This window comes from Mustela lutreola, chromosome 1, assembly GCF_030435805.1.
Source record: "Mustela lutreola isolate mMusLut2 chromosome 1, mMusLut2.pri, whole genome shotgun sequence".
NCBI classification, from domain to species: Eukaryota; Metazoa; Chordata; class Mammalia; order Carnivora; family Mustelidae; genus Mustela; species Mustela lutreola.
This window is the reverse complement of record NC_081290.1, coordinates 176,619,535-176,646,170: the sequence shown is the minus strand read 5'-3', so window position 1 is coordinate 176,646,170 and position 26,636 is coordinate 176,619,535. Positions and strand designations below refer to the sequence as shown.

The 26,636-nt window shown below is 42.6% G+C and overlaps 1 protein-coding gene across 5 annotated transcripts in view; it reads right to left on the bottom strand.

Moving 5' to 3' along the window:
* The window catches only part of DYNC2H1 (dynein cytoplasmic 2 heavy chain 1), a 256,619-nt gene that overhangs the window by 115,949 nt on the left and 114,034 nt on the right, over window positions 1-26,636 (bottom strand). For all 5 annotated transcript variants that reach the window (XM_059179365.1, XM_059179368.1, XM_059179382.1 and 2 more), the window contains 11 exons: window positions 25,522-25,645; window positions 21,433-21,596; window positions 19,627-19,746; window positions 18,942-19,076; window positions 17,363-17,506; window positions 13,963-14,052; window positions 7,885-7,950; window positions 6,103-6,153; window positions 5,257-5,334; window positions 1,481-1,612; window positions 501-573 (listed from right to left, as the gene is read on the bottom strand). In XM_059179365.1, coding sequence (XP_059035348.1) covers window positions 501-573; window positions 1,481-1,612; window positions 5,257-5,334; window positions 6,103-6,153; window positions 7,885-7,950; window positions 13,963-14,052; window positions 17,363-17,506; window positions 18,942-19,076; window positions 19,627-19,746; window positions 21,433-21,596; window positions 25,522-25,645 — 1,177 coding nt within the window. The remainder of the gene's footprint in view (window positions 1-500; window positions 574-1,480; window positions 1,613-5,256; window positions 5,335-6,102; window positions 6,154-7,884; window positions 7,951-13,962; window positions 14,053-17,362; window positions 17,507-18,941; window positions 19,077-19,626; window positions 19,747-21,432; window positions 21,597-25,521; window positions 25,646-26,636) is intronic.

The following is a 26,636-nucleotide window of genomic DNA, read 5'->3' as shown; positions in this document are numbered from 1 at the left end:
CAAAGTATAGTTTATTTACAAATGAGTAGCTTTTAATTCTTTCTGATAAGACTATCAGAGATTTAAAAAATGGATTGCACAGCTTATAACCCAAAAGACAAACAAATACTTCACTTTTTGTTTGGAGAAAAAAATAATTCATTTTGAAGCCTCCCCTGCCCCCCGGCCAAGACTATGGTTATTTTTTTGTTTTACTTTAATTATCTAAGTCAAACATTGATTCCCTGCTTTTAAGTCCTAACTAAGAACAAATGTATTAATGCCTAAAGGGCTTTCACCATACAATAATTCTGTAAATTTCAAACACCATAAGTAAATACAGGATCTCAACTATGCATCAGACCTAACACAACATTAAGTTCAATCACATCCAGTAGAGTTTTGAAGATAAGCAGAAGGAAAGAAAAGATCTAATCTTCTAAACCGAGGTCAGCATAAACAAAACGTCTGCGGGAGCCAAGGTCCTGCGGCCAGTGGCCTGGCTGCAGCCGGGGACTTACCCAGAGCTCGGCAGGCAAACAGAGCCATGGCGCTCTGCAGTCGGTCTGGCCTCAGCACCTGCACCACCAGCACCTGCCGACAAAGCGCAGGGAAGGTTAAACACAGAACCCTGGACATTTCACACCAGCGTCACTGTTACTGAACGAACAAATCTTCCCGCGGGGATATGTCCACACCGATCATCGTCCCACTATTTACTTACACAAAATGCTATGTGTTTAAGAGCGAAAATGTTACTAAAATGCACTGATTTCCTCCAACTTCTCATCAAAAGCCACCGCGAGCAAGTAGTGGTCACGGGTGAGCTGTGTCTTCTGCATCTCACAAGGGGCCGCTCAGCCGGTGAAACAAGGGTTATGTAAGGGCTTTCTGATGACAGGACAACAGAGGCCCCCAAACCCTGCCTAAAATTTTCACATCACTCTTCTTATGCTCAATTATGTGTTTCCCTAGATGTTGAAGTTATCAAGTAGTTTCTCTTGGTTTTGTTTCCTTCTTGTTTGAAGCCACCCTTGGTAAAGTGTCACTCCCCGCAGAGACGTGGGCAGGACAGGAGCACTGGGAGCCAAGAGAAGAGAGGCACATGGAGGGGCACAGGCCCAGACACCCGTCCCCGGGGCGCCTGCTGGCACTCGGCCTCTGCCCTGAAGGCCTGCATGGGCTAGAGGGGGGCAAATACCTTGCCACGTGCCCCGAGGCCTTTTCTGGAGACACGGTCCCAGGAGGTGAGGGGCAAGCCTGTGCAAACTACACCTGAAGCCCCTTCTCTCAGACTTGGTCTCTAGAGCACAGACACCCTCAGGCGGAGGCAGAGGGGTCCCACCAGCCACTCTGTGGGGACTCCATGTCCAGGGGAATGGCACAGGCACAAGGCCCTTCCCCAAGGCAACGTGACATGACCCCCAAAGGCAGAGCCCTCCTGTAAACAGCTTCAGAGTGAGACAGACGCCAGGTACTCTGAGGCAGTTAGCAAACTCACCTGTTGAAACAAGGACACTTTCTTTGCCAGAATAGACGGGAACTCTTGTTCACATACGGAGTTGTGATAGTAGGTCCGCCACAGACCCACGTCGTCGAAGCAGAGGGTCTGGTACAGGCTGGGGAGAGCGATCTGAAACACAGACATGACACTGCGCGGTGAGCGACAAGCAGACCCGGGGTGGGTGTGTGTGTGTGTGTGTGTGTGTGTACGTGTACACGTGCATATGTGTGCGTATGTGCATGTGCATGTGTGTGTGTGTGTGTGCACCTTTTTTTGTCCATCTGTCAGCCATTTGTATGCCTTCTTCACAAAAATGTCTGTTCCAGTCTTTTGCCCATTAGAGAAGAATTTCTTAGTATAATTTTTTGGAGTATATATGCTACATCAGTTTCAGATAAACAACACGGTGATCCAAATCTCTAAACACTGCCGGGCTCCGCAGCGTCACCGCAGTAGCGTCACCTGGCCCCACGGAACACCATGGCCTCACCCGACCACATCCCTCTGCGGTGCCTGCTGTTTCCGTGACTTACTCCTTCCCTTACTTCACCCATCTTGCCTGTCCCCCTTCCCTCCGGCAGCCTCTCCTCCAAACTCTCGCCAACTTTGGACTGCAAGGTCAGCGATGTGCGGCAGGAGAGAGGGAGAAGGGTCACGGAAACAGTGGCGCACTGGGAAGACCGGTGCATGTGCGGACACTAGAACGGCACGTATCAAGGCCCGGAGCCAAGTGCTCAGGGATGCGTCATCCAAGTAGCTCTACTCATCCCTAAATAACCCATCATATTGCCCAAATTTCATGAGGGAACCTAACTAAAATTAAACTTATACAATAGAAAATAAGTACATTTCACTTCAAATATTGTAATAAGTGATCTAAGCCTATGAGGAGAACCCCTGATGGCCGCCTGTGAAATCCAGTGGCTGTTGGTGTGTAAGCGCCCACTGCTGCCTCTACGTGCTGCGCGGCGTGTAATCACCATTTCCGGCCAGAAATCTGAGGCAGCGTGGCGGCGTGTCTGTTCCGCTGGAGTCTGGGCCCAGCGTGGAACCCCCCAGTCCGCACACCAGTACTTGTCAGGAGTCCCCGCGCGCAGGTGGGCTCGGCCGGTGCAGCCTGTCCCGACTGACAGCCCCGACCTAGACCCAAAGGCGCAGTGCCCACCCGTCGCAGACACGAAGCACGAGGGGCCTGACTCAGGAGAAGCCAACTGACGACAAAGCAGCCTGCGCTAACTGGACTCCCAGGCGTCTGCGAACAGACCATCCGCAGCTGCGGGAGCCTCAGACTCTGACGCAACGAGCCCGGGTTCAAATCCTGGCCCGGCTTCTAATTGACCATGTCACTCTGTGCCTGGTCTTCGCATCCAACAAGCGAGGACAGTACCAGCAGCTACCTCATCGGGGGGCTGAACACACTGCGTGAGGTGATCGGCTTTCACATTCCGCACGATGCGGTGGGCCACCAGTGGGTCACCCGCCAGTCACCCGTCAGTCACCGCGAGCCATCTGGCGGTTTTCAGCACGTGTCACCACCCTGAGGCAGCCACCATACACAGCAGGGAGGAAGGAAAGAGAAGAAACACACAGATTCCGAGGACAGTCGGCTCGCGCCCCCTCCCCACAGAAGCGCCCATGTGGCCTGAGTTCAGAACACGGACAGAAGCCTGGGCAGCTGGGCTCCAGAACCGCGGCCCACGCCCCACCCTCAGCACTCACCTCCCACTCGGGAATGCAGGGAGGAAGACGGGGAGTCCTGGGAGACAGAGAAGGAAAACACGGTAGTTGGAAAATCAAAAACTGAAGGCTTTGACTTTGGTGTCAGAAGGCCTGAGCTGCAGTCTCAGCTCCAGAACTTCCACCTGCTTGACTGACTCCGTGATTCAGCCTCTCCCTACCTCACCTGCCTCTTTTCTGAAACCGGCATAATTACGGCCTCATCAGGTTACTGTGATGATAAAGCAAGATAATATGCGCAAAGCATTTAACGATTGCTTGGCACATAATGCATCTTCAAAAATATGTGTTAAGTTAAAAAGAAACCTTAGGCTCATTCATTGAACTCACTACTATTGACTTTCATTTCTCATCTGTAAAAAGGGAACTTAATAATACCTGTCTCAGGGTTGGTATAATAACTAAATAAGATAAATCATGTAGAATCACTAAATTGTATGCCTGAAACTAATATTGAACTATATATTAGCTGTAATTTAAATAAAAACAAAAAATGAAATGAATGAGGTAATCCACTTAAAAATGTTTTGTTAACTGATAATGAAATGTTAACATGTATTATAAACCTTCTTTCAATAGGAAAGCTGGCTTCCCTAAATGTTTTGCATTTCCTTACTTAAAAAGAAATGAGTATGTGGGGCAAAAAAAGTATCATTACAATTTTTGGGTTACAAATGTAAGATTTTGTTCCCCAAGTGTAACTAGAGATCAGCTAGAGATCAAACAATAATCATTAATTTTTTCATTCGGAATTCATGAGCCAGGTCTTAGGACTGTGTCAGAAGTGTTTCACAAGGTAACAAACTCCTAGAAAGAAGGAACCAAGACTTTTATACATCTGTGCTCTCCTCTGTCAACCAGCAGATTACAAATACTTCGTAAATACTATCACTTAACAGAATGCATGAACGAGGTGAAACCTACATCCCTGTTTTGTCATTAGCTTGTCCGCTCATCTTCATGTGTACAACCGGAACAGGTGTGTAACAGAGAGCGAACTATGCGTTGAGGGTACAGCGGGCACTTACTGAACAGAGGAACGTACCAGTCAGGTTTTGCACTGTCGGGGACAGCAAGCCTGACCAGGCGCGGATCCCAGTCTCTATGCACTGCAAGCTGGGAGAAACGACCGACACACTGCATCGTTCTGACTCAGGAGGACAAGTGCTGTGACGTAGGAATGTTCAAGATGGATGCCAACAGAAGAGACAGGATGAAGAAAGTATGTCCTCAAGTGCGAAAGCGATGTCTGCCAGGTGAGCACGGCCACAGGGCAGGCCGGCTAGAGGGAGCAGCCGCGGGAAGTGTAAGTGCGAGAAACCATGTGGGGACAGACTGGAGATAGTAGGGAAGAGGCAAGCAAGGAGCAGGCCACAGACTGTCTTCTCTCCTACGCAAATGACGACGACTTGACCCTGGGAGCGATAACCAGCCCTCAGAAGGCTTTAGTAGAGCACACACTGAAGTGTGAGTCAGCTTTAAAACATAAAGGATACAACGAAACAGAGGCCTAAGATCGGAAGCAGAGGCTCTGCAGCAAAGCCCCGGTGAATGGTAAGAGTCACAATTCAGGGAGCGATGCCAAGGACAGAGAGGGGCGTGGGCGAGGGAGGGACCGCGAGGACGGGGAGGAGCTGCGGGCAAGGGACAGTTCAAAGATGAATAAAGCGAGAGAAACAGTTTGAATCGGAAACTCCTAAGTGCACTGCATCTCTCTACCAATCCTGAATTAGTCTATCGATAAGGCCTCCACACTCCATATCGTATCCTCTGTTTCCTTCTCTTCTACCCCCTGCGGGTGCACCACACAGAACCTTGTGCCATGGAGACCAGACGTGTGTGTGCTGGAGGAAAGATGTAGCTCAGGATTAAAGGACTAATAAGAACAGAGTAACTCTCTTGACGTCCTTTACCCAGGGCTCTGATGGCAGTCACCGCAGTATCAACACTGAGATGAACAGGGAGCATCTGAAGAAATAAACAGGACTCGGACGCAGAAGCTGCAGCACCCCCCACAGCAGGAAAGTCGCGAGTACCTTCAGTGTGGCCACTGCCCAGCTGCGCTCCTGGTCTATCCATGACGGGAGCTGATCCCGGATCCTCTGCTGGGAGTCCTTCGGAAAAGCAACGTATTTGGTGACATTCAGACTTAGAAAAATTTAGTAAGAGACTAGCAAACTGTATGAACTCTGATTTGAAAAACTCATTCTGTGTATTATTACTTCATTTGTTTTACGATTGTAAAATTCTATACAACACTATTGTAAAATTCAATCAATGTAACAAGGTATAATAACCATCTACACAAACGTTGCATTCATTTTCATTGTATATTATCTTTTATGAAGCTTAAAAATATAATATAATAAAAATGGCCACAGATTTATATTATTTTTAATAATATCTTGCATTTCATACATAATCTAGATTTTGCATTACAGTTTGGGTATTCTGCTTTGAAGAAAACTATGATTCATTACATGTTCAAATAGAAAAGTAGTAGAGAAAAAGCTAAACTTGAATAAAGTTATCGAAAATTTTTAAAAACATTTTAAACTTCAGCTATACGAGAATTTTCCTAGTCATAACACAAAATTCTATTTTTTCAGGATTTTAAAGTGTTCTTGGGATAAAATGTGTACTGAAAGAAACTGCATTAGTTTCTTAGTATTTAATTAGTATTATTTTCATAAGAATATATGTCTCTAAGGACAAAAATATTTAGATCTGTTTTATAGTATGGTAGTAGAGCCAAGAATATATTCTCTAGTTAAAGTATAATTTCAACAGAACTGTAAAATTTCTCTGAAGCAAATATCTCAGGAAGCCAAAGAGAGAACTACTTTCCCTAAGAGTGAAATAATTTTATTATTTTTACTTACAGCTTTCCGCAACATGTCTCCAACAACCACACCTGTAAACGTATCCCATTCCTATTGAATAAAAATATGATTTACTCAAAAAATATAAAAATACTAACCAGCTAACACAATTTTCTCAATTTCCCTATAAGATGGCTTACAGTGCAGCTTTCTAAGGACATGGAAAAAAAAAAAAACAATAAAACTCATGTCATGTCTTCCCTTTCTGGTTCAACACTGACATCAAGAATGAGTTCATGTAGTAACATAACACATTCCTAGGCAAACAATGAGCAATAATTTTACTAAAGCAAAAGCCTAACAACAGTCTCTCTCCCTATATATATATACAATGCTTCAACATCCACAAATTTACATGTTGTGTTCAGTCAGAGTTTATCTTATTTGCCCCATTATATGCCATTTTTCACTAATAAATAAGCAATAAAGTGCATCAAAAATTTAAAAAATTCTGTATGCCGGGAAAAAATAGAGAAAAGTACTTCCATTAGCTTATCTTTTCCAGCAGATTAGGAGAAGACTGCCATTATTCTTTTTTTAAATTAATCCATAGAATCATGACTGACCCAGGGCTACAGAATCTAGTGCTCCAAGATCTCGGTCTTCACCCTGACCTCCCTGCAGGTAATAATGGGCACTAGCATAGTCCTTGTTATGTACTGGTCAGCAAATAAAGAGAAAACATATAAAACTTGAGAGCAATATGGAAAAAACCAAAATTACTTCCTGCCTCCACCCAGCATGACCACTCACTCCTCTTCACTGAAATCATGCAGTCATGATCAGTCATGATGGAATAGAAATGGTTACTATTACTAGACGGGGGTCAGAGAAAAATGTTCTCTTCCCAATATTTACGTACACTCCGGCAGGGAAAACCAGGGAATATTAAGTCTTACACAGTGCAGAATTTACTGATCATGGTGAAAAACACGATTCAGGGGAGGGAAAGGCATCAAAGCTAATGGTGGAAATAAAAGGGAGTCAAATCCACAAATTCAGGAGAAACAATACAAGTTGGCCAGAGCAAGAGAGAAAAACAGGCACATGGAAAGGTCTGCATTCTTCAAGTTTGATTCCAATAAGGAGAGCCCAGGACATGAAATCCGACCAAGCAGCGGGGATGGTCACAGCTGGACTGTCCGTCTGTCTGTGTGCTATTCCCCAACCTCGACGCTCAGCTCTCACTGAAGACAGTGACACCAAAACCAGAAAATCGCTTACAAATAACTTTTTAAATGTCAGAAGCACACCAGAGATAGATTGGTTAGCTCTAACCTGAAGCAGGTTCTTTTCAAGGGGGAGAGTTTGATAGGGCAGACCAGGAATGAAGTTATAGACAACGAAGATGAATTATACATAAAAGACTAACACAGGGCTCTGGGCTCCAGGAGGTTTCTGGAAACGGCCCACCTTCTTGCTTCCCTTGCTGACTCGGAGCAAGTCAGTGAAGGGGGTAAAGAAGGCAGCTGTCTACCAGCACTGTTTCACTTTGTGTATGTGTCAGCTCCACTGCCCGTGCGAGCAAGACAAGCAGGGGACTGGGGTTCAGAAAGGTCTAGAAACACTGGGGTAAGTCACTCTGCCTCACCATCCCTTCCACATGCTGGGCCCACCCAGAGGGGAGAAGCAGAAATCAGCATCTTGCACTAAATTTTTAACTTAGTAAAAAATCAATAGGTTGATAATTTCTAGACAAAGTTATTTCTACTCCAACCATAAATCTGCCCATTACCAAACTTCTATGTAACTCTAACAGTCTCCTCCCTTACCCCCACTTACATTTTCTTGAAAAAGTTCAGGATGCATGCCTCGAACAAAATGCAAAGCAAACATCAACTGATCAGCCTGAAAAGAATAACAAATGTTATCTTGCTGTTTCTAAATTTGTGTTTTCAGAAAAGCACAGTCCTGATAGGAATCTTTAAATTATCTACTTTTACCAATATAAGAAATGACTATCCCAGTGGCCCCTCCACAAAACAATATTTCCAAGTTGTAGGTGGGAAGGATAGAGAAAGTACCTGAAGTTTTAGAGAAAACATTAAAGATCAGTCATCATATAACTGTATATATACATCATATAATTTATATTTATTGATGTATATCATATAAATGCATATGTATCATTTATATATACATCATATAATTTATGTATTAATAATATACATCATATAATTCTATGATTTAAAAACACAGGTTTATTTAACAAGCTGAAATCCAATTTTGAGGTCTGAATTACCATAAAGATCAACCCCCTGCATTAGTAATCTTCAATCTGTCATTGTGTATGCTTACATGATCCAGAACATTCTCTATGCCCTTAAATCAAGGTATTTCATTTCTAGAAAGTTATGCAAAGGGATGATGAATGTATTTATAGATAAGAAATGAGGGCATTTGATGCAAGATTTTTTATTATGGAGGAAAAACTGAAACAAACCAAATGTTCAAAAGTTTATCATAAATAATATTCAAATCAAAATATATAACATAGCCCATATACAATGGAAAGAAGGGCAATATGTTCATATAAACATATACGGATAAATACCTGCCAAAAAAATTGAAAAAAATGGAATCAATTTTTATTGGTGATTTACTTTTACAACCATAAGTTATTTTTGGTTTCTTCTTTTTCTCTTAAGTGTATTTTGTAAATTTTCTAAAATAAACATCTCATTTCTGTTTAAAAATACAGTAAATGCTTATTAAAAACAACAAAAAATCATCTACTCTAACACCATCTTTCCCGCCAGTTTATAGTTTAAGCATTTTATATAGCTTCCCCCACACTATAAATAACATTTTATATCTCATACGTGCATATGATTATAAATCTACACCTAGGCTAACTATAAGGGCTGTAGAGACTACCAGCAAGTGATCTCCTCACCTGCGGGAAAATCACCCCTCTGTCGGAAAGATTCAGTGTCTTGAATAACACGAGAGGATAATTTCCTTTATGAAAGTATATGTTACACATGTATACACAAGTACTCAACGAATGCCTATTAAGTGAATAAATAAAAACCATGTGTTTACAACCATAACATAGTCAATGCCTGAAAAAAAAAGTTCTCAAAGCAGAAAAACTATAAGCAGATGGCCATCACTCGGGTGTGGAAAAAATGTTACAACCAACTACTATGTGTGTGAAATAACTCCCATGTGGCTTAAAAATATAAAAAGCAGGACACACCATCTGAGGAGATGTGCGGTGTTCTCAGGTATCAGGGAGTATGAGTCACGTGGCCCAACCAGGCTCACCAGGATCTCTGTCGATGGTGTTCCCGGCTGAAAATGGCCAAAGAAGCTGTTGCTGGCAGTCAGCCGTAGTATTTAGAAACAGCATTCTAATAAAGAACAATTATGACTCAAAAGTACTCCTAAAAATTAATTTACTGAGAGACAAGAGAACATATTATTTCTAAATAAACCGGAGTCAAATTAAGAATGAAGATCAAGCTTACAAACTTCCTGCGTACTTATTTCAAACAATAACAACAAAAAACCTGCCAATATCTAGTTGAGAAAACATTTTGTGCCTCCGATGTCCTTGATCTACACTGCTCATCAGACCAGAAAATTTAGGGTTTTTTAGTTCAATGTCAATTTATCTCATCACACTTGGGTTCTCTTACAAAATTCTTTACTATCAAGGGGCCATATAATAAGCAGCCTCTCAAGTGATTATCAACATAATTAGCATGAAGAGAGAGCATTAGGAGATGACTACATGGTATGACTCAGCCACACAGTGCATCCTCTGTCATTACACGTGCTGGTCAATGTTCACAAAGGGTAAAACCATTAGCACAGGACTCAGAAGAGATATGGGAATCCTCAAGTGCATGTCTCGGCTGGGACACAGTTCACCTTTTCAGACACAACCATTCAGCTTTACCCCCAGCCGGTCAGCCCAAGTCTCCGGCATCCAGCAGAGTGGGTTTAAATTCCAGTTCCGACATCCTCTACATCCAGAAAACCTACAGAAAGGTGCTAGCTCTAAATCTTGATTTCCTCCCTTCTAGAATGGGGTTGTTGTAGGAATTAAGTAACAATGCATGTCCTTGCACAGTGCCTGGAACATTGGAAGGTGACAGAAAATAACTACCCACTTTGCAGTCACCTGATGTACTACATAATACTGCACTGAAGAGGAAATTTATCTTAAAAAATTCTATAAACCGCATGATTCTCAGAGATTAAGAAGCAGTAGGAAGAAGAAGAGTACTCTACACTATTCGTCACTCGCAAACACACTCAGGGAAAGTATAAAACAGATGTTACCGTATGAACTTGCTCTAATCTACACAATACTGAGACAGCACCGACCTTGAGTACCCACACTTGTGCTCGAAGTCACACGTTTTAATGAATAATTATATGCAATCCAACTCTACTTATGAAAATCTAAAGAGTTAGATAAATGCTAAGTTTCAAAATTTCCTAAGCAGAAGAAAATGATCCAAATTATCAGGATTCATTTTAACAGCAACAAGTTAAAAAATTTATAAACAGCCAATCAAAGAACGTCCACTTTTCTGTTAAAGAAAACACATTTTGACAGAAAAAAATACCAGAATCCAAATTCAATGATTTGTCAGAGAAATACAATCATGAGACACTAGGATTTTACTTTGAAAATGTATGATTCATCTGTATTTTACTCAACTAGCCAATTCATTGGAAGAGGGAGGTGAGGGAAGCTCTCCACACCTCACCAGACAGTCTTTCTGCACCACATCAGAGCTCCCTTAGGAAATACTTCTGCAAGGAAGGGCAAACACTGAGAGTACAGGCTCTCCGAGGCCTCTTTCCAACCCTTTTCTCTACTCTCATGCAATATATGTGGAAATTATTTAACACTCCAACGAAACTTCCACTACTTTGTATCTACTCCAAGTGATAAACTGGGATGAAGAAATTACCTGGAGAAGTACTAACTTGCACTCAGTTCCATTATAATCATAAATTTTGGGGAACCAAGTATACTACTTATGCTATAATTGTCCAAAATACTTTGGTTATTGAAAGAAACACTTTTTGGTCACTTGGAGAAGAAGAATGGCAGAGCCAATGACCTCAAGGGAAAGAGCTCAACAGCTTTCTCCATTTGGTTTGGTTTATTAAAAGTCCAAAGTTTCTGCTACAAAACAAGTCAATCATTTTTGTTCCATGTCAAGCTGGTTTTCTGTGGGTGTGACATGACCACTAATAACCCAGCTTCTATTTTAGGGTCTCTCGTTGTCACAACGCTGTCACCAACACACCAGCAACATCAGCAAGAGAGACTGGCAGGCAGGGTAATGTGAAGGTGACTGCTACAAATACAAAAACCTCTCACTAAAATATGAAATCAGTTCCACCTTAGGTCAGATTACAATGCTCAGTTTTGAGAAATTATCTCATTGCTCTACAATTCCTGTGCTTTCTTGTTATGCAACGCTGGAACTCCGTGGATTGCTGAATTCACACTGATAGAGAAACCTGAGTATCAGAAACCAGAAAGTCCATCACCAGTTAAAACACGACTCTAGAATTATACATGACAGCTTTCTAAAGGTGAGTGTTAACTGCTCACAACAGAGAAGTATATCTCAAGACGGGCGATAAGGAATCGCACATGCGCACCACACTGCTGAGGACACCCAGCCTTTGCGCCCCCGTGTCGTGCAACAGGAAGCTGGCTGGAGCCTCACTGCCGTGTGTTTGCACAGGGAGCAGCTCCAAATAAACTTCACTGACAGAGTCAACCGTCTCCACACTGAACATGCACTGTATCTTCCCCTAATTACATGACAGAACACATGACATAAGGGTTTAAATATCATCAGTCAACACAGTGTATTACTAAAAAAAAAGTAAGAACACATAGGCAGAGGCACAGACATACGGATCAGAAACAAGGAATTCTGAACAAGGTGCTGACCTCTGCAGTGAATAGGAAAGTTTCTATTATCTTTCCATTGAAACATTTTTAAACTAAGTGCAGGTCTGTGATATTTTCACAAATCACAGCCTATTTCAGTGTATAGGTCTTGAAAGAAAAGTAAAAAAGCATTAAGTATATTCTTAGGAGAGTGATCAAAATGAAGCTTTGTGGCTCTAATGTATTTGCTAGAAGAATAAGAAAGGTTAAAGCTACAAAGGAAGGGAGAAAAAATGAACCAAGACGGGACCAGGGAGGGAGATAAACCATAAGAGACTGTTAATCTCAGGAAACATACTGAGGGTTGCTGGGGCGTGGTGGTAGGGACAGGGTGGCTGGGTGATGGGACACTGAGGAGGCCATGTGCTATGTTGAGTGCTGTGAAGTGTGTAAGCCTGAGGAATCACAGATCTGTACCCCTGAGCAAATAATACATTATATGTGAATAAAATAAAAACTAATCATAAGAATTCATAACATAGCAATCAAAAATAAATCCAATGATTAAAAAATAAAATTTAAAAATAATTACAATAAAGTGGACTTGTTCTGTAAACAGCTTACTCTTTAGAATACCAAGAAAATTAACAAACACGGCAAATAAGGAATGTAAAATAAACTTAAAATAAAATAAAGCTTGAAACTCTTTCAGAAAATATTTTTAAGTTGTGTCTGTGTAATAAAAATGCTTAAGTATTATGTGCAAAAATACATTACGCATTAAGGTCATAACGTTTTAGGGACAAATTGGGCTTTGAGATCATCTGCTTATAAGCAGATATTATTAATCTGGTTATTATTAATCTGGATATTATTAATCTTTCTATTTTTTATCAAGTTATGGCTTATAAATATTGTTTATCTCCTCTGAATTTTTATTAAAGCTGTTTATTTTACCTTCCTTATCTGCTTATAATTCCTCATGTATGCAAGTTAAAACTGGGAGCCAAATTTTTAGAAGGATGGCTAATCATAAGAGCTCCAAAATACACATATACACTGTCTATAGACCTATATGGAGTCTCCACAGTTTTCATTAAAGACACATCCCACAGAAATGTCCAACTATAGGTCTTTGAGCATCCAGTAATAATTCCATCTCAAGGAAAGATCATTAACATTCTGACTACTCAAAAAAGTTACTGTCCCCTTCCGAAGAATGTATTAACTGTATCTTTCCCAAGATTTTCTAAGAACCCTACATACCCGCACCCTAGTAACTGTTTCTCTCATGTAGTTAATTGCCTTTACAAAGCTCTTCCTCATCTAGCTCAGCCTATACCCTAAGACCAGTACTTAAAAAAAAAAAAAAATCCTAAGTGAAAGCTTCTATTTTCTACAACACTCAAAAATTTCTAAATTACATTTTACTATCTATTCCTCGGGGACCCTTGTAATACGAAGACACCGATGACAAATTTCACAACTCAAGATCAGGCATTAATTTACTTCCTAACGCCAGGAATGAAACCAGTTTTGTCTCCCAACCTAGGAGACACTGGCCATATCAAGAGGTATTTTTGAATTTAACAACTGTGTGGAGGAAGTATTCCCAAACAGACCCCCCAAACGTCCTACTGTGGTGCACACTGGCACCAGTGCTGAGCAGGGGACAGCGGTGCACCTAGAAAATGACCTCCACAGCCTGTCACAGGGTCCTCCTTCTGGGCTGCTGGTGTCCAGAGCCACGGCGGCCGACCCCTGCATGTGTGCTCTCTCTTCCTTGCTCGTACTCTCCTCCCTCCCAGCCACAGCCCGCCCTGCCGTGAGACCTTCCAGTTAGCAATAAGCATCATTCTGGGAAAGTACCAGAAATGCCAATTTCAATACCTTTCTGTAGGTAAATGTGATACAAGTTAACTGTAATAATGAATCAAATCAAAATACAGGTCGTATTTTATACATGAAAAAACAGTACTTCTTACCTTGAATAGGCAACGGCATATATATTCATAGACCATATGTTTTAATGAGCTGATAAGAGACTGGATTCTCTGTTCTGTATTTTCAGATTCCTATAGATTACAATTAGAAAATTTAAAAAACCATTAGGAAATTTATAAACATGTAAATAATACCCCATAGCATAATCACACCTATAAACTGCTCCTCCAGACTCAAAGCTGATTCTGGAGCAATTATCTTTGTCAATTCAAGGGGCCAAACAAGTACATTAAATTTGTACACTAATACAAGAAAAATATTTGATGTATTTTTCTTTAATGCACAGAATTAAGGATTTCAAAGAATGAAAATTACAGTCAATTTCTAATAAAACAATGTGAATTGAATTTGACGATACCACTTTGATACCTAATGGCATTTAAAATACTATGAGTATGGGCTAAATCCATTTCATTCCTTGTATTATAATAATCAACCCAGCCCCAAAACAGGATGACCAGAACCACCCAATATAAAATTTTCTAATCCTCAATATAAGAACCTGAACAATGTTAAACCACGCCTTCCACGTTAGCTGAAGATGGACAATAACTTCGACCGTGATGCTGTTTAAGAACTCGTACCACCTTTAGTGTTTCACCTGTTCTCTGCTTCTGTGTGGTACATGACAGCCATGATCTGGAAAATAGCACTAATGGCTGTTCCCTCTGCTTACTAAGAAGGGATTGGTGTGGACACCGACAGAGGGAACTGTCAAGGCTGGTCTGCTCCCCAATAGTGATAGAGCTTTACATCTCACCTCAGGGAGCACTTGGAGGAAACAGCCCATGAAAGCTCCACTCTGCTGTACTAGTTAGCTAAATTTTCTTGCTTATGATTATAACTGACAAGAAAAAACCTCATACGACAATTGTAACATTTCGAACAACAATTCTAACAGTTTCAAGAACTACATCCAGGATAAGCAGGGTGAGGTGTGACACCGACATAAAACCACACAGGCTGGAGCTCATGTGCAGCAGGCCCTGGCCCGGCCCCAGGGTACCTGTCCTACCTGAGAGCTCACGTGGCAAACAGCCTCTCCCCTTCACTACTGCTTCACGAAGATCACGCACATGCACAATACACACAAACACACACACACACATACACATGCACACATACGGAAACACCAACATGCACATGCACACACAAAATACACACAAACACACACATGCACACACACACAAAGGTCAGTGTTATTCAAGAGCTACACCACCAAAGACTGCCGGTTCCTGAGGAGACACGGAACTGTGCACCAGAATAACCCAAGTTCTCACTGGGTTCAGGCAGAACTGCTAACCTCTTCACCAGTTCTCATACTCCTTCAGAGTCGCTGACTTTTTTTTTTTTTTTTTTAAGATTTCATTTATTTATTTATTTATTTGACAGAAAGAGATCACAAGTAGGCAGAGAGGCAGGCAGAGAGAGAGAGGAGGAAGCCGGCTCCCCGCTGAGCAGAGAGCCCGATGCGGGCCTCGATCCCAGGACCCTGAGATCATGAACTGAGCTGAAGGCAGAGGCTTAACTCACTGAGCCACCCAGGTGCCGTCAGAGTCACTGACTTTGAACAGGAATATTTCTACACTAAAGGAAAAGAAAGAATTTAAAATAAACTTATAATTGTGAATTTTTTCTAAGTAATTTATGAGAAATTTATCATGCAAAAATTATTCAAAGATATAATCCACAGTTGGTGGAGACACAGATGGAAAAGGCGTTGTCACTGCCTCGGCTGAACACGCCAACAGCATGTGTCCCCAAAGGCAATGAGAGGCATTTGTCTGAGAGCTTACAGATGGGCACTTTAGTCCCAGTCATCCAAGTCTAGGAATTTAACTCAGAAGAAAACTAGAGAAGCAACCCACTGAAAAAAAAGAAACCATCAATGTCTGTAGCTGCCTTAAAACACAGGGCCACTCTCTGGGGCGCCTGGGTGGTTCAGTGGGTTAACCCTCTGCCTTCGGCTCAGGTCATGATCTCGGGGTCCTGGGATCAAGCCCCGCATCAGGCTCTCTGCTCAGCAGAGAACCTGCTTCCTCCTCTCTCTGCCTGCCTGTCTACTTGTGATCTCTCTCTGTCAAATAAACAAATAAAATCCTTAAGAAAAACAAAAACAAGGGCGCCTGGGTAGCTCAGTGGGTTAAGCCGCTGCCTTCGGCTCAGGTCATGATCTCAGAGTCCTGGGATCGAGGCCCGCATCGGGCTCTCTGCTCAGCAGGGAGCCTGCTTCCCTCTCTCTCTGCCTTCCTCTCTCTCTACTTGTGATCTCTCTCTGTCAAATAAATAAATAAAATCTTATTAAAAAAAAAAAACACCTAAAAAAAAAAAAAAAGAAAAAGAAAAAGAAAAACAAACCCATAGGCCCATTCTCTGACAGCCTCTTGTCAAGAGGTGTGCCCCCCCTGACACCCTCTCGATCCCAGCAGCTTTGGGACTGCTTCCGCCAGACTGCACACAACACAAGTGACACTAACCCCAGGCTGACTTACAACAGCTTCTGCCTCGTGCACCGGAACACACGTTCAGCCACCAACATGTCCTACCAGACATCGCAACTCTGTGTGGCATAGAAGTCCAGCTCGGTGTCCTCCTTACCAAGCCCTCTTGCCCCAGGCACAGGGCGAGCAGGGGAGCCTCCCCCTCCCACCCCTGTTCTGCCCCTCCTGTTCCAGCTGAGGTCCCAAACACTGTCAAAGAGAGGGGAGCCATCGCTGCTTGGCCCTGGCCAAATTTCCCACAGAAGCCATGAGCTGAAGAAAACCACTGTCAGATTGGCCAAGCCTGGGGTTAGGAAAACGTCTAGATAGCATGTGCGCACAGGGCTCGGACCGTCCGGCCTCACAATCTTTCGAAACACTGTGCAGGTTTCTACGGAGGGCATGAAAGCTGTCCGTGCTATGCTGGGGCTTACTGTAAGGACCGTGCGATACCTGTGGGTGAAGACACCCCCTACCCCTTAGCAGACACACTCCATAAGGCGGAGGACACTCCTCTGGCCTCCTTAGCTACAGAACCTGGCACGGAGTACAGCTCAAATGACTGACAATGACATTTTCAGTGTTGTTTTCTCCAAGGAATGAGATTATGTAGATAATTTCTTAGCCTTATACCATTTTAATGATAATCTATTACTTATGGATTTGTAGTCAGAACTGAAATCATTTCCATTGAGAGGATGGTCACCCCAGGATGGTTGGTATAGAGGGCAAAACAATTCAGCTAGTTTCTGAGCTAGTCTCTTTAAATAGTTTGAAACAGTCCCATCGGCCTTCTGAAAACAGAATTCCAGACAAGTTTTCACAGGCAATTCTCACCCTAAGCCAAGCCCCTAGTCAAGGCACCTCAGCCACTGCCCACTATGGGATAAGGACGGTGTACCTGCTTGTTCCGCAGAGCTCGCTGGAAAAGTCGCAGAAAGGCTGCCAGGCTGAAGCGGTACATGTTGTTAATTTTGGACAAGTCGGAGATGATGAAGTACATCTTGCTGGCGCTGTCAGCCAGGGGAAGGTAGGCATCCCGCTCCTGCAGACCAGAGGGTGGAAAGGTAGCCCTCAGCGCTGGCGCACACCTGCCACCCCATGCCCCGCCGGCTGCCCTGCGCGTCCCACACAGGTGCCACACGGTGACATGTCACACAGCACCATATAGCCTGCCTTCCTCTTACAAGACTGAGCACCGCAGATTAAAGAAGTCTCAGCTCCGGGACCACATGCACGGCCCTCTGGAGGGTGCCTGAGGGAGCAGTGAGGGGGGCTGCTCAGCAATCATGCCCCAAGAGAAGCGGTGCGACTGTGCGTGCCCAGAGGGAGGCAGCGTAGGGTCGCTGTTAGGGTGGCCAGAAGGCAGGGCACCACCGCCCCTGCGGGGAGGGGAGCGTGGAGACCGCGAGTGTAGAGTGACTGCGAGTGCAGAGCGACTGCGAGTGTAGAGCATGTGGGTGCTGGTGCCGCAGGAACACTGGTGGAGCGGAGCCTGGACCGGGGGTCAGGCTCTGCGTGGGCGCAGAACAGACGGGAGAGCACACGGACCCCTGGGATGGCAGGGAAGGGGCCCCAACGGGGCAGGGCCTAGTGTTCCCAGCGGGACTTGAGAGTCACTGTGATCCCAGCACCAGATCACAGAGGTGGTACCATTACGGGGTGCCTCGGTGCTGTGCATGCAGGAGGGAGGCCAAGCCCTGTGCTGTGAGACCGGGAAAAGAGGGGTGCACCATCGGCTGGGCTCAGCCAGGGGGCCGGGCTTGCCACGGGCTGCACACCTACTCCAGCAGCAGTTCCCGCAGAGGCTTTCTCAGGACAAACGGCAGTGCCCTGCAGGTGCACAGCCAGGACAAGGGCTGGATGGCACCAAAAGGATGCCTTCAGCACGGGCCCAGGGGAGGCTGGAGCCCAGAAATGCATAGGAACCCTCATCTGTCCGGGCATCTGCCCACCTTCAGGCAAAGCTCCATCACCAGAGTGCAGAAGGAAAGGCAGGCTGTTCTGAACTTGGGCTAGGATTTTGCAAAAGGGCTTATCAAAAGAAAGGCAAAAGGCATTTTAAGCCATGGCATCTTAAGGGAAGAAAATGTTTTTAATGGAAAAAACACCTTAGAACTCCTACTTAATATACTGAATGTACCTTAATCTTAAAAAGCTCCAGGAATGGCAAAGATGCTCTTAGCAGTCATTTTCAGTACTCTCATTTTCAACTTCAGTATAGAACTGTCACCCCAGAACCAGAGCTAATGCGGCGCCAGAAGTCAGCAGAGGCCAGCGGACCTCAGGCTCGGTGCCCTGAGCATCTCACCCCACCCCCAGAGCAGGACCCATCAGACCCAGGTTCTGGGCTTTCTGAAGAACTTTCTTTTTTGTAACCATCATTCCCCCGAAGTCTTGACTCTCCACTGTTTAGTCATATTAACATAAAAGTTTAAGAACACATGATATAAGATTACAAAAAAAAAGGAAACAATTACTTGGTCAAGGGAAACTTGGAGTTTGTAAGATTCTTTCAGTGACTCCTGAATAAGTGCGCTGCTCGCTTTCGTCTGATTCAAAGACTCAATCAAATCCTTATTTTCCAAAATATTCCCTTGGGATGTGGCAAGTGTCTGCAGCAAAAATCCATAAAATAATGTGAATATTATCATACATATTAAAATAACCTATTAAAAGAAGCCCATCTTAGCTATCATTAAATAATGTTTATGAAAACTTACGTTATTTTAAAAGAATTTCAACATTTTATAGCTTATGAGAATGTTAGAGTAAATCATTACATAGTATATCATCAAAGGATATGTATTAATTTTATCAATCTAATAAAATAAAAACTACTTAAAGTTACAGATTAAATCATAATTTCATGCTACATTTTAATGCTGCTTGAAACTCTAAGCACATAATAGATAATTCAACATTAGTGAAATAATACAATATAAAGTCAGTATTCCTTAAAAATCACTTATTTTAGACATTAATTACCATTACTTCTTAAGATCTTGCATTCCAAGATATCTACTTTTTTCTCTCTGATTATTTAAGATATCTTTGATACAACCAAAAACATGTGGAAGGTATTACTGAATTTTTAAATAGCTATTAATTATATTCACTTAAAAAATATAATATAAGAAAGCATCCTGAATAACTAAATTTTACCTCTAAAAGAGATTCCTCAAGCTTGGCTAACTGTATTTTCTTATCTTCTTCCTGTTGTAATAGTTTTGTTTTCTGCTCCTCTAAGTCAGGTTTCTCATGCTGAATAGTTAAAGCCAAAAGCTAAAAATAATTTTTTTAAGTCAGTTGTTTTAGCAGTAAAGTTCAAACAGAACAAAACAAACTTCCCACAAATAGGCCTTGTGTTGTGCCAAATATTGCAATTATTATGATATTATGTACTTCATTTGACTTTAATTAAATAAGACTATTGTAATATTCATAATTCATAATATATTATAATTTTCATAATTTTTTTATGAAAAAGAGGCAAATAGTTAAACTGATCAATAAAACATTAAATAGTATACGTCGTGTAAGAAAATTTTCTTACTTAACATATCAATGTGTAATATTTAGTTCTAAAATTAGATTAAATATGTAACAACCATGGAAACTAGATTTTTTAAGTGGCAAATACCCCTATAAAGAAACAAAGAGATCTCTTACTTAAAATACTCTATCCTCCCAATCCCAGTGAGATACCACTTCACCCCCACTGGAACGGCTACAGTTGAAAAGACAAATAACAATGTGTGTCAGCAAAACCGGGAGGGGGGAACAGAACCCTCACATGTTGCTGGCAGGGAAGTAAAGCACAGTCACCCTGGAAAAGTCTGGCTGTTCTTCAAAATGTGCAACAGAGAGTTACCACAAGAACCTGGCAGTCCACTAAAAAGCCACAGAACTGCACACTTTAAATGGGTTAATTAAATCAATCTTCCTAAAGCTATTTTTAAATGCTATGTCAAATTCTTCATTTTGAAACTTTAAATTAGGGTTTGTGACACAGGAGGGACATAGAACACGTCACTGCAAAGCTGCCGGACAAGCGACCTCACTGAGCACTTTGGACGGATCTGACCCCGTGTGTGGGGACGGCCAGGCTCCAGACAGGATGAGCAATTTCATCAGTCAATTCTGCCAGGCTCTGAGTAATCCCTTCATAGTTTTATTTATAAGAAGTATCATCCAAGTAAGTCAAAACATACCGTCCATAAAAACACATGCTGTGAGCTGTATGTTATTATAAGAAAAAGAATTTTAAAGGAAATTTTTGAAAATTATAACTAAGTAAAAATGTACCAAATATACACACTATCATAGTAAATGAAAACAGGAAGAGTCTACAACTGTTAGGTGAGTGAAAAACAGAAGGACTCAAAGTCAACAGGCAAGATAGCCTTAAGAGGAAAATGAGTGAGGAAACTATGTAAGCAAAAGCCTAGAATATAAAAAATCATTTTGAGATTCACATAATGGTCTAAATCATAAGAAGCCATACACAGAGATGAAAATTCAAAGAGGCATACGTTCTAGTGGAAAAACAATTGTCAGCTGGGGACTCTAACACCCGCCCTCAATCAGCCAAACAAATCAACTGAAACGGAGTTCTTGTAATGTGAACTTCAGTTTTTATAATTAAAACAGAAAACGTAGCTGAACTCAATCTATGATCCTTCTCTCTCCCAAACTCTCCCACACATGACAGAAATCGACCCTGAAATTAATGTGCGGCTGGAAGAAGCAGCGCTTCCATGCTAACAACAGACGCACGAGTCTGACACAAATGATAAAGGAAACCCCAATGCTGGACTCCACCCACGAACAGATTGTCAAGATGGTTCCAAAAGTTTAAACGCTAATCACTTCCACAAAGGCACCTCCAGTGCCGAGAGTCCTCTGATACACCAAGCTGCACCAAGCTGCCGGAGACCACAGAGGTCACGTCTCGGGGGCCACATGTACCTGTCCTCGCAATCCGCTCCTGGTGGTAGTGAAGTTGACCTCTGTAACGATGGAGGCTGCGTCCGGCGGGATGAAGGGATTCGGGTTTCTTGTTGACAAGAAAAGGCGGAATTCTTCATTGTAGTCAATAATTTTGTCACCTATTTGTACCACATAACGTGGTCCTATTTGTTTAAAACAACACATTTAGTTGGCTTCAATATTCTGTCCTTTGCTTCATGACATTACAAAACCTAATTTACATATCCTAGTATTTCTCAACAGTCACTAGCACAGGCTTTTTAGTAGCGTATGGAATAGTAGCAGTTAGCTGCCCAAGGAACGAGGAACCAGAATGCCCTGTTCATCGGCACATACACAAACAGGGCTAAGCACCAGTCAGTAAGACGATTTTGGGATACTGATGCATCAAAGAAATATATACATATTACATTTTATTCAAAATTTTCCTGAAATGACTGATTATAGGTGACACAAACAAAAACAACTCAATTATATACAATTCTCCATGTAACTCATCAGTTAAAAGATGTTCATTGAGTGGCTTTGGTGGCTCAGTCGGTAAAGCGTCTGCCTTCGGCTCCAGGTCATGATCTCAGGGTCCTGGGATCAAGTCTCGCATTGGGCTCCCTGCTGAGTAGGGAGTCTGCTTGGGATTCTCTCTCCCTTTCCCTCCACCCCTCCGACTCATGCTGCCTCTCTCTTGCTCTCTCTAAAATACATATTTTTTTAAAAGTGTTCATTTTCTAGCTTTTTAGATGTACTACGTAAAGACAGAAAGAGCTGGTGAAAACCTAGGATTATCAATATATGAGGAATTGCAAGGATGCCCATTATTAACTTCGAAGGACATATTCAGACTGCCATATACAAGTGATCTGAGGGAAGAAACTAAGAGAAAATGAAGTTCCGCCTCATAAAGGAGTATATTCCAAAATTTAATTAAAAAATAATATCCATTATATAGCACACACAGAAAAATAAATCAGCAATTATACCAAAAACTTAAAATTTTAAGTTGACAACAAATAATTTATTTTTTAAGTACAAAATACACACTTTCAAAAATTATTTTCAAAGACTAAGAAAAGTATTGTAAGGAGTTTTTGAGAACCCCAGAATGGATTTTTAAATTTTACTTTAAAACTTTTTTTAAGTTAATATGAAAATAATTCAATAAGCATTTTATGAAAAAGGATATATAAATGTCCAAAAAACAATATCACAACAATGTTGAACTACAACCTTTATCAGAAAAACACAAATTTAAAAACCCCAATGAAATAGTTCTACATCAACTGGATGTTTCAAGAAAACTTAAGCAGGATAAACGCAAAGAAAGCCAGTTCTAGGGACATCATAATCAACCGCTGGGAACCAATGACGAAGTCGTAAAGCATCGGGAGGAAAACGACCCATCGCTCGCTGAAGAGCAAGGATAAAAGCAGCGGGTGGTTTCTCAACGGGACTGACAAAAGCTAGAAGATGAAGGAATAAAATCTTTAAACTGCTAAAGAAAATAAGTACCAACCCAGGATTCCATGCCAGGCCGAAAAACAAATCTCCCTCAGAAATCAAAGAAGAAGTTTATTCCCAATGGGTCTTCCTGAAGGACACAGGAAAGGAAATGCCTCAGACAGAAGAAAGCTGAGGTAGGCGGAGAGGGGCGCACGTGTCCCACGATGAGCACTGAGTCACGTCCACCAGTGCTCCGTCATGGGGCCGCACACCTGACACTAACAGAACCCGGCCTATGAGCCAAACAAGAATGACAATTTAAGGGGCACCTGAGTGGCTCAGTGGGTTAAGCCTCTGCCTTCGGTTCAGGTCACGGTCTCAGGGTCCTGGGATCAAGCCCCGCATCAGGCTCTCTGCTCAGCGGGGAGCCTGCTTCCTCCTCTCTCTCTCTCTCTCTCTCTGCCTGCCTCTCTGCCTACTTGTGACCTATGTCTGTCAAATAAATAAATGATTTCATCAAGATCAAAAGCTTTTGCACAGCAAAGGAAACAGTCAACAAAACCAAAAGACAACTGACAGAATGGGAGATGATATTCTCAAATGACATATCAGATAAAGGGTTAGTATCTAAAATCTATAAAGAACTTGTCAAACTCAACACCCAAAGAACAAATAATCCAATCAAGAAATGGGCAGAGGACATGAATAGACATTTCTGCAAAGAAGATATCCAGATGGCCAACAGACACATGAAAAAGTGCTCCACATCATTTGGCATCAAGGAAATACAAATCAAAACCACAATGAGATACCACCTCATACCAGTCAGAATGGCTAAAATCAACAAGTCAGGAAATGGCAGATGTTGGTGAGGATGTGGAGAAAGGGGAACCCTTCTCCACTGCTGGTGGGAATGCAAGCTGGTGCAGCCACTCTGGAAAACATCATGGAGGTTCCTCAAGAAGTTAAAAATAGGGCTACCCCACGACCCAGCAACTGCACTACTGGGTATTTATGTAAAGGATGAAAAAATGCTGATTCAAAGGGACACATGAACCCTGATGTTTACAGCAGCATTATCTACAATAGCCAAACTATGGAGAGAGTCCAAATGCCCATCAACTGATGAATAGATAAGGAAGATATGTGTGTGTGTGTGTGTGTGTGTGTGTGTGTGTGTGTGTGTGTGTGTAATGGAATATTACTCAGCCATCAAAAAGGATGAAATCTTGCCATTTGCAATGATGTGGATGGAATCAGAAAGTATAACGCTAAGTGAAACAAGTCAGAGAAAGACAAATACCATACAATTTCACTCATACATGGAATTTAAGAAACCAGATGAACATATGGTGGGGGAATGAAATAGGGAAATAATAAGCTTCTCTTACTGACACAGAACAAATTGAGGGTGCATGGGTGGAGGTGGGTAGGGGATGGGCTAGGTGAGGGCTGGGCATTAAGGAGGGCACTTGTGATGAGCACTGGGTGTGGTATGTAAGTGATGAACCACTGAATCCTACTCCAGAAACCAATACTGCACTGTGTGTTAACTAGAATTTAAGTAAAAATTATAAGGGGAAAAAAGGTATCGGAGCTAGTTCACAGATCCGGATTAGTACCGGTGAGGAACAGCCTGACTGAGCACAGAGACTGACATCTGGAAGGGAGCTCTTGCTTCCAAAGTCCAAAGTCCACCCTACTGGCCCCATCACAGCACATCAACCCCTGCCAGGCCGCACCCGCCCCACTTCTGACCCGCGTCTGTCTGCCGCAGCAGCTCCAGGTTCTATTTCAAGCTCGCACGGTCAACTAAGTCCTGCAGAGCCAGCGTGGCGCGGTGTCAGTCTGTGCGTGCGCATATGTATCAGAGCGGGATACAGACGTTCGGAGCGGGAGCGCAGACGTTCCCGCCGACGGGGCGGACTGCGGGAGCTGTGCAGAGAGAGGAAAATTGGGGTCCCGAGACTCTGCCCACAGCAGGGCCCGCTGCTCAGATGACTGGCTTCCCCACTTCTGGAGAGGGCATACCGGCTGGGTCCTCAGGTGAACCGCCCCCAGCGCGCACCGCACAGTGTGGTTTATACCCAAGGGCTGCTTTCGTTGGGGCGGGAGGGTCTGGAATGTGGTCTCCTGCCAGGCAGGACGGGCTGGCCACAATACCGTGTGACCGAGTGTCCACTAAGCCTCCTTGGCCCCTGCCACTGCAGAGGCGCTGTCACAAGCTGGTCCTGGGAGCAGCAGGCTTGCCCCGCAGGACCCCAACGGCAGAGGCTCGGAGGTTGGCACCTCAGTTCTGGACTGCTGACCTCACACTACACGTTCTCTCTAGGCTGACTTCAACTTCTGTCTTGTCCCTGCGACGCATCTTAGCCCACAGTGAGACTGTTTCAAATCCTGTGTCTTCTGGACACACACTGTCCCTGGGAGAGTCTTGGAAACCCTGACACGAGGACACCTCTATAAAGGCAAGAGCTCACCGACTCTCCCTTCTGGACCACGACAGCATTCCCCGACTCAGCCAGAAAAGTCACATTCAGCGGCAAGACCGACACAGGTCCAAGTGAGCTATGAAGTTACTTACTGTGGAAATTCTAAAAATAGTGACTCTGCAAAGTGTCAAATGCTTACCTTGAGCAACCAGATCTCGTCTCAACAATGGATAAAGAACGGGTTCTACACCATCCATCTCTTGGATAATAAGGGTTTTCCCAAAACGTACTGCCAACTCAAGAGCCGTAATAAAGTTACTATCCTGAGAAAATAAAAAAGAATACACATTAATTCCTTTATTACCTTAATATCTACAAAGGTCCTTACAGATAATGAAGGAATATATTAATAGGAATAATATGACTACTTTAAAATTAAATATGCATATTAATAATTCACATTATTCATGACTGCTTTTCTAGTTGTAAGTACTGGCTGATGAATCAATTTAGTTGAAAAATTATCAAATAGATTTCATAAATAATTCAAATAGACATACAAAAAGTGAAGATTTTTACAAAAAAAAGAAAGCTTTTTCAATCCTTTATGATGATTTCAAATTTCAACTTGATGCAGAAACAAATTTTCCAAATTCCTTATATAAGCTACTCACCCAAATATTACTAAGAATTACTTTGGTTATGTTCAAAATCAAACACTGAACAGAAGAGGAAAGACAAATGATGAATTCTAGCCAACTTCCCTTGATGTGGTATGTGCTAGGTCTAATCACTATGGAAAGAGCATCTGGACAAAATTCTGTAACCAGGTGAGATTTTTAGACTTTCTAGCTAGTAAAAGGGTTTGAAACTTCACTTCAAGCCTCCAACTATGGTTACAAAAATTAAATATTTGGAATAATAATTACTAAGCTCTCCTCCCATAAACCATAAAAGTGGTATTAAAGCATTTTATGTATTATCTAATTTATAGTTAATTCTTTTTAAAAAAAATATTTTATTTATTTATTTGAGAGAGAGCGAGAGAGACAATGAGAGAGGGAACACAAGCATGGGGAGTGGGAGAGGGGGAAGCACACTTCCACCAAGCAGGGAGCCCGATGTGGGTCTTAACCCCAGGACCCTGGGATCATGATCTGAGCTGAAGGCAGAGGCTTAACGACTGAGTCACCCAGGCGCCCCTAACTTATTCTTACCCCACAAATGAAGCAAGTACCTCCATTTCATAAATGAAATATGTTTAAATGAGGTAACTGTTTAAGCACCTAAAGAATATCTATGAAAATGAATACA